The sequence below is a fragment of the Gastrolobium bilobum genome, unplaced genomic scaffold (genome assembly GCF_033153095.1).
Source record: "Gastrolobium bilobum isolate Gb01-03AN ecotype WA unplaced genomic scaffold, APGP_CSIRO_Gbil_v1 utg4519, whole genome shotgun sequence".
NCBI classification, from domain to species: Eukaryota; Viridiplantae; Streptophyta; class Magnoliopsida; order Fabales; family Fabaceae; genus Gastrolobium; species Gastrolobium bilobum.
The window spans coordinates 50,334-58,772 of NW_026898712.1; the positions used below are offsets into that span (position 1 = coordinate 50,334).

At 32.9% G+C, this 8,439-nt stretch overlaps 1 protein-coding gene across 1 annotated transcript; it reads right to left on the reverse strand.

The window, feature by feature from the left end:
- Nucleotides 1-6,462: 6,462 nt before the first annotated feature.
- LOC133318616 (nematode resistance protein-like HSPRO2) lies at nt 6,463-8,113 on the reverse strand. Its single transcript, XM_061520639.1, has one exon. It carries the CDS (start codon nt 7,952-7,954, stop codon nt 6,575-6,577), a length of 1,380 nt encoding a protein of 459 aa, XP_061376623.1. The 5' UTR covers nt 7,955-8,113; the 3' UTR covers nt 6,463-6,574.
- Nucleotides 8,114-8,439: the final 326 nt, after the last annotated feature.

Consider the following 8,439-nt stretch of genomic DNA (forward strand, 5'->3'; position numbering starts at 1 on the left):
ACATTCTAGACTATTTGATGTTGAAAATTTCGCACAAATAGTTTAAGTAATATGCCTTAATTAATTACTTATTATTTTACTTTCTTTGTTTTGTATAAAATATAAGTGCTTTAAAAATATTATTTGCGTTGGTATAAAATGTATTTTCTTTCTAATGGCTAGTTTTGTAATTGACATTATCATATTATTAACTTAATTAATAGAAAAACTTTCATCGAGGAACTTGAATATCTACAATCTCAAAATCTATATGCTTCTTTATAAAAGTCCAAGGTATGCTTCTAGTGCCATATTTGACTAGTATCGAAAAACCCTGGCTTAATTTCCTACCTGTTTCTTTAGAAGGTGGGTAAGTCTGCATAACATTCTTTTTTAGGGGTGGGTGGGTGGTGTTCTAGATGGCCTTTGCTAATCTAATCAACATTTTGACCTATTTATTTTTCATCAAGGATAAATTTTATTGCACCAAGAATAAATTAGACGAAAAGAATAGAATGGCACTCCAATAATCATGTACTAGGAGAGCCACGTTCTCAACTTAATAAGCAGGCAGAACATTCCGTATAATCAATGCAAGATCGATAAACATATTATTCAGTTTATCGAGCAAGATAACTAAATGGAAAATCATTTAATGCTAAGCAGATTTGTTCAAAAAAATTGATTTTTGAGAATTCACCCAACACCGAAAGCGCTTAGAAAATATGATTAAATAGAAAGTTATGATTTTGTAAAAGAGTAATTTTTTGATTCTCAATTATAATGATCAAAATAACAAAATTTAACTCACACGATCAGGTCTTAAGCACCCTTTTAACTACAAATTAATTCAAAATTCAAAATCATACAATTGAATCATTCTAAACACATCTCAAATATTAGATCTCAAATCATGTCAAATTTTCTGTTTTTCTTTTTTGGTCAAAAAAATCACAATTATATTTGCTGCTTCAGTTGAACTTGAATTTGATGTCAATTTGTTATATTTTAAATTATTGCTTCTTTATTAGGCCATAATGTTAGTTAACTCCAAACTTCTTGAATCAATGGTTGAGACATGTGCAATGAGTCAATTGTAAGTGCATTATTCTCCCTTGCTGAGAAAAGGTTCGTCCTCGAATTTGCTTTATAGATCTTTCACTAATATCAATATCTTTAAATAGAAACTTAAATGATAATTCTGCTTCCTCTATTAAATTTATCATTATCTGATTCTCTATCAAATTTATCATTAACTGAATGATAATTAGGTACTGGATTTTCATGTAAATTGGATAATCATCAAAAAATGAATTGTCATAGTAAGTTAGATAATCATCATGAATTAGATTATAATTATCAAGAATTGCATTAACATTATAAACTGGGCTATGATCATAGATATTAAAGTCAGGAAAGTTGGTTTACATCTCGATATCATAAAAATACTCCCCAATTTTGTCCCTAGTTTAAATCCTCAAAGGATTGACGTCCTCTTCTTCGTTATCAATTGTGTCCTTTGATTTCATCCCTTCTTCGAATTTAGTGTCTAACTTTACATACGTAAGTCGTCATTCCAAATCTTTAATTTTCATCATTTGCGCTTCCACAAATTGTCACTCCAAAAAGTATAAAAATAATAAAGTTAAAAGTGATGTGTTTGGACTTTGGAAGTAGCTAGAAGATGACCTACCGTACAAGGAATATTAAGAGAAAATGGGCATTAATAGAAGGTACTATATATAAGCACAAGTTTTGGGCTTTGATATATATATATATAGACGGATCCAGTTAGGGGAGAAGGGGGGCAAGTGCCCACCCTTAAATATGAAGTAAAAATATAATTTTTTTTTAAATTCAAGTTTTTCCAATTCAATTTTGGGGTTGGATATTATAACAACCAATTAGGGTTACTACCAATCAATTTTACCGTTAGATCGATTATGCGAATCCAACGGTTATTTTTATTTTCATCTTTGTATGCTTATGATTTCCCATATTTAATACTTTATATTTATTTTCACATTTGTATGGTTATGATTTCCTATATTTAATGCTTTTATATTAAATATGGGGATCATAACCCTATAAGATGAAAATAAATATAACCGTTGGATTAACATAATCGATCTAACGGTGAAATTGATTGGTAATAGCCCTAGTTGTTGTTACAATATCCTACACCTTTAATTTTTCTCCTTCTAATTTATTTTCCTGTGAGTTTTTTTTTTTCTCCTCCACCTTCAGTATCCAAACCTAATATAGATCTAGATCTAAACCAGACCCAGTCAACTGGCAGCTGCTCGTAAATCGCGTTCAAGATTAGACCTTATTAAGTTGCCACCCTTCGTTATTTTCCTGGATCCGCCACTATATATATATATATATATATATATATATATATATATATATATATATTTCATGTACAGAAGGTTGGTCAGGATGAATAAAACGAAACGACAAGTCATAGTTCTTTGGATTTGGTTAAAATTCAATAGAGTTGTATAATAGAGATGGGGAAAAAAATTAATTTATTATCTTTTTAATAAAAAATTACGAATAAATAATCGTTTTGAAATTAATTACGAAAATATAGCAGTTAAACATGCCCCATAGGGGCGTGACCGGTTGGAGAGAGACACGCCCAATGTTAGACGTGTTTCACCAGGTGCTGCCACGTGGCACAAAAGCCAACAGTTTGACCGTAAAACTTTGGAAGTCCATAACTTTTGACTCGGATATCCGAATTAAGTAATTTTTTTTTTGAATCCACATAACTTTTCCAGATCTACGTAATGACACCTAATTTGACCTATTTTGTCTCTCACAAAAAAATTGAATTTACAACAATGATACCATAATTATTAAAAATGACATGACTTTGTTACCTTATAATTATTACTAAAAATAATCTAACATTTTTATAATCATGAACAAAAATTTAAAAATCAAAATAAAACGAAAAGCACTCACTTAACTTTTTAATATAAATTATTCGATATTCTGTCACCGACAGATGTTAACTTTTATTAATTATAAATTTCATAAAATTCTTCATTCAAAATTTTAATATATATCTCAATAACATACATAATTAACCTTATCATAACTTACCATAATCATAAGGATCTTTATTATGAATGTTTCTAATCATAACAGTGGTTTTCTGTTAATTTTTGTTTAAACGTTCTTATGATATCATTATTGTAAATTCAATTTTTTTGTGAGAGACAAAATATGCCAAATGAGGTGTCATTACGTAGATCTCGAAAAGTTATGTGCATTCAAAAAAAATTACCTAATTCGGATACCCGAGTCAAAAGTTATGGACTTCCAAAGTTTTACGGTCAAACTGTTGACTTTTGTGCCACGTGACAGCACCTGGTGAAACACGCCCAACATTGAGCGTGTCTCTCTCCTCGTCACGCCCAACATTGGGCGTGTCTCTCTCCAACCGGTCATGCCCCTATGGGGCATGTTTAACTGCTATATTTTCGTAATTAATTTCAAAACGATTACTTATTCGTAATTTTTTATTAAAAAAGCAATAAATTAATTTTTTTTGCCATAATTCCATTTTATTTTTAACATGACATTGTTAAAGAAATAAGTATGTATCACGGAAGATGAATGCCATGGGAGGGTTTTTGTTAGCAGACAGGATAACACGTGAGGTTTGATTAAATTTTTGATTTTTAATATTTTAAAACTTTAAATTGGTTTAGATATTATAAAATATTTATTTTGAAGTATAATTGAAACTTTCAAAATCTAATAAATTACAGTTTTTCAAATTATATTTATAATATAAATTATTAAATATCACATGAAAACAATTTTGTATCTGAAAATGCACCATCCAAATCACTACCATAAAATTCAATTCCAGAAGTATCAAGCAAAGAAGCATTTTTTTTTAATAAAATAAAAATAGAGATGCCTGGTTTATTATTTCACAATTCACAATGCTTGAAATCAAATTCATTTTTTAAATATTGATCTGGAATGTGCTGAAGATCAACTAGAAAGAACTTTGTTGCCCCGTTCGAATATTTCTCTTTCCTACTAGATTTTTTTTGAGTTGGATTTGCTTGAATGTCAGACAATATATTAGGAGGAAAGGGGAGCAACCAATAACATTGTAGAGACACAATTACAATTATGCGCCGTAGCAAAAGTCACATTCTAGACCATTTGAATGTAGAAAATTTGCATTAAATAGTGTAAGTAATATTATGCCTTAATTACTTATTATTTTAGTTGTTTAGTTTTGTATAAAATATAAAGGGAAATAATAGTCTCATGTTGTAGGAGACTATTATCTTATTGTCATAAACGTTTCAATAATTGTGTTGTTATTTTTTTTTTCTTTTTTCTTTTTAGTGGTGAACCCTATCACTTTGTGTCTTAGCATAAGATATGCCCTCTCCTATATCATGAGCCCAAATATAAATGCTTTAAGAATATTATTTGCGTTCATATAAAATGTATTTTCTTTCTATTGGCTACTTTTGTAATAGATTTTGTTTACTTAATTAGTAGAAAAACTTTATCTACGAAGGTTTGAATATATGGAAAAAGTGTGTATCATTCTAAAGGATGTAAAGTTGTATCATTTTAATGAGAGAAAGAGATAAATCATGTAAGAGAGAGTGGACATAAAAAAATAAAAATGTGAGTTCCATCTCTTTGTGAGAGTAAAATGACACAAATTATATCATTTAAAAAGATAAATACTCTTCCCTAAATATATATAGAATCTCAAAATATATACGCTTCTTTGTAAAAGTCCAAGGTATGCTTCTAGTGCCATATTTGACTAGTATTGAAAAACCCTGGCTTAATTTCCTACCTGTTTCTTTAGAAGGTGGGTAGGTCTGCATAGCATTGTTTTTTGGGGGTGGGTATGTGGTGTTCTAGATGGCCTTCAGCCCTTTACTGATTCTAATCAACATTATGACCTATTTCTTTTTCATCAACAACAAAATTTTATTGAACCAAGAATAAATTAGACCGAAAGAATAGAGTGGAACTCCAATAATTATGTACTAGGAGCCACGTTGTCATCTTAATACGCAGGACATTCTGTAATCAATGCAAGATCGATAAACATATTATTCAGTTTAACCGCCAAGAATTTCGAGAGACTAGAAGAATCCCTTAATTAATTACCATCTTGCACGTTTAATTCATATTGTAAAATGGAGAAGGATATTGTAACAACCAAGTTATGTTATTATCAAGTTACTATCAATCAATCTCACCGTTAGATCAATTATGTTGATCCAACGGTTATATTTATTTCCATCTTTGTATGGTTATGATTTCTCAAATTTAATACTTTATATTTATTTTCATCTTTATATTGTTATGATTTTTCATATTTAATGCTTTCACTTTAAATATGAGGAATCATAACCATACAAAGATGAAAATAAATATAATCATTGGATCAACATAATCAATCTAACGGTGAGATTGATTGTAACATAACTTGATTGTTACAATATCTTTCCCTTTGTAAAATACATACTGAAAGTTTGGTACGGAGATTTTTTTTAGAAATTTTTAAAAGTGAGATGAGATAAATTTATTTTCAACCGTTTGATATGAAAAAATTAAAAATAATCTTAGGAATTTGTTTTTCATATTTCATTTTATATATGATATTCTTAAACGAAAATATCATCTGATACATGACATTTTTATTTTCTCATAGTATCAATAGAATTAAATTTCTAAAAAAATTTAGACCTACCAAACATATTTTTGTAATTTACTTGAAAAAAAAAATCACTACATTCCAGATAATTTTTTTTTCTTCTACCAAATAAATACATCCTTGTGATTCGTGAAATAAATAAAAAATTAGGAAAGGAGTCGCAAGACTTAGAGCACGTTTGGATGGACTTTTTTTTATTCAAAAGCTGCTTTTTTTAAGAAAAAAAAGTCCTTTTCGAAAGAAGTCTGTTTAGAACTTACTTTTTTCAAAAGCTAAAAACTTTAACTTTTAAAAAAAGCAGAAGTCAAAAGCCAAATATTTTTTTCAAAAATCAATTATTTTTAAAAAATCTAAATAGCCGTAATTTTTATAGAAAGTACTTTTAAAATAAGAAAATGATAAAAATGACTTTATTAAAAACTCCATACAAACGCAGCCTTAGTACTGGCGACTATTATTTCAAGTAGAACAAGAAGCTGTATTATTACACAAATGACTTTATCAATTGGTTTGTGCGACCAAATCTATAAAAGATATTCCAAAGCATATCCATCTTTAAGCGTTGTAATGTTCTTAGTCATAAATACTTTTATATTTCATTCCAAGGAAATTGATAGGAAGTCGTAACGAGAAAAGACGATAATGAAGTCATTTGTATAAAAAGAATTTGTCATATATTTTACAAAGACAGGAACATTCAACAACCATTACAAAATTTTATCCATTTCAAATTTAAAAAAGAAAAGAATTTCTTTGATTACATCTTTTTTTTCTTTTTTTTCTTTTTCGTCTCTGTTTTTAACATATATCACTATCAATCTAAAATGAATTACGCAGTAAAATGCCCAAAGTGTAAGTGTCACCATTTTTTTTTTAAACCCATTTATGATCGTTATCCCAAAAGTACCCAAGGAAAGTCTTTGCCGCATCCAAACTTGGAAAATAAGTAGGTTCCATGAATATCTGAGTCAACGAGTCACCACCGTCGCAACTCAACCCAACTCGGTTCCCATTAGCCTCGGAGCTTCCCATTACCACCGTCAAAACCTGCTTATACGCGTAGAAGAACCTCTTCATCGCCGCCTCAATCGCTTGCATAGCCTGAAGCAGGTGAACCTTCTCGAACTCACTCGTCTTCTCCACCACGTACAGCTTCATCGCCGCCTCTTGAATCCTTGGCCCACCCTTGGGATCCACCTCCACCTCCAATATCTCCGGCACTCTTTGCCTCAGATCCCTGCACAGCTTAGTCACCTCCACCAGCTCCTTCGACCGGAAACAAAACGCCGACGTTTCGCCGCACGACGACCTCACCGACAACTGGTTCTTCAGTTTCAAAAAATCGCCAGGGTCCATCATCAGGTGAACGTCCTCCACCTCCGCAAGAAGCTTCCAGATCCGCTCCACAGCGTAACAATCCTCAGCAGCCTTCTCGAACCTTCTCCCTTCGATCGCTTCCATGATTCTTTCCAGAAGCTTCCGCGACGCGTGGATCCACGACTCCCCGATCTGGTGCGTCGCGTGCAACGCGTGGTTCTCGTAGTTCTCGACGCGATCGTCGAACGGCGTCGTCTTCAGCGCGTGAACATCGTTCGGCTTGCACACGGCGTCGTATCGGAGGCTCGGTTTCCCAGCGAGGTTCGGTTCTCCCAAACCTAACGTGTAGAAGCATCTCCTCATTTGGCATTCCACGGAGAGAAGGATCCTCTGCGCTACGTCCTTGGATTTGTACCACGTGGCAAGCCGTGGTAGCATGCTTGTTTCGCTATAGCTTCTGCTCTGGCAGTCGCTGATGCTGAGATCAGCGGTTGGGGCTGTGCCACGTGTCTCGGGGTTTTGTTCCTCGTCCTCGCAGAGCAGAGCGATTATCTCGATTTGAGACGTGGCGAGGGACTCTACCCTACGGTTCCATTCTCTGCGGTTCGCGTAGGGTCTGATGTCGGAGAAAACAGTTGAGAGGAAGCGGAACGTGATCTCGAGAGCTTGCAAGGCTGGTTTTATGATTGGTTCGTTGCTCCAGTTGGGGAAATCCCTTGAGTTCCAAAGTTTTCTGAGCTCCGGGAGGTGGAGATATTGGTCGTATGCGGCGCAAAGCGGAGGCACGGCGGCGGAGATATCGGCGGTGTGGAAGGGTAGTTGCAAAGAGGGTAGGGAGCTGCTGCGTGGTGAGGGTTTGTCGGAGAGAGAGATTTTGGGAGTTTTGGAAGACATGTCAGAACTTAGCATCTTTGATTTCCAATGTAAATCAACCATCTTCGGAGAAAATTAGAATAATGTTTTTTTTTGTTTTCAATGAGAGGATAGAGTTGCGGTTATGCTGTGGAGTTGTGAAGAGAGAAGGGTATTTATATGGAATGAGAAGGGTTGTGGTTTGTGAAATTTGAAAGAAGAAAGACGTGTGGACTGGGAGCAATAGGGGGGCATGAAGAACGAGGGATTTGAAAGTCGCGGCGCTTGGGAAAATGATTTTTAAATTTTCGAAAGAAATAAATAAAGAAACACAAAGGATGTTTCTCAATTACATTAATTAAGGACACGGATTATATATATTTATGATGATAAAATAAAATAAGATAATAGATGGGAAAAGGAGAGGAATGGTGGAACGGTTCATGAAGATTGAATCTTATCCACAACACCTAAACACGTAAAGACAAAGAAAGAAGGAGGTGTTTGTTTACTTTGAACTGTCGAAGGAGAGAATACAGCTTATAATCTCAAATTTGATGACCTGTAGT

What these genes read in the sequence shown, in the direction of transcription:
- LOC133318616 (XM_061520639.1), bottom strand. Translation starts at nt 7,954, where the DNA reads ATGGTTGATTTACATTGGAAATCAAAGATGCTAAGTTCTGACATGTCT.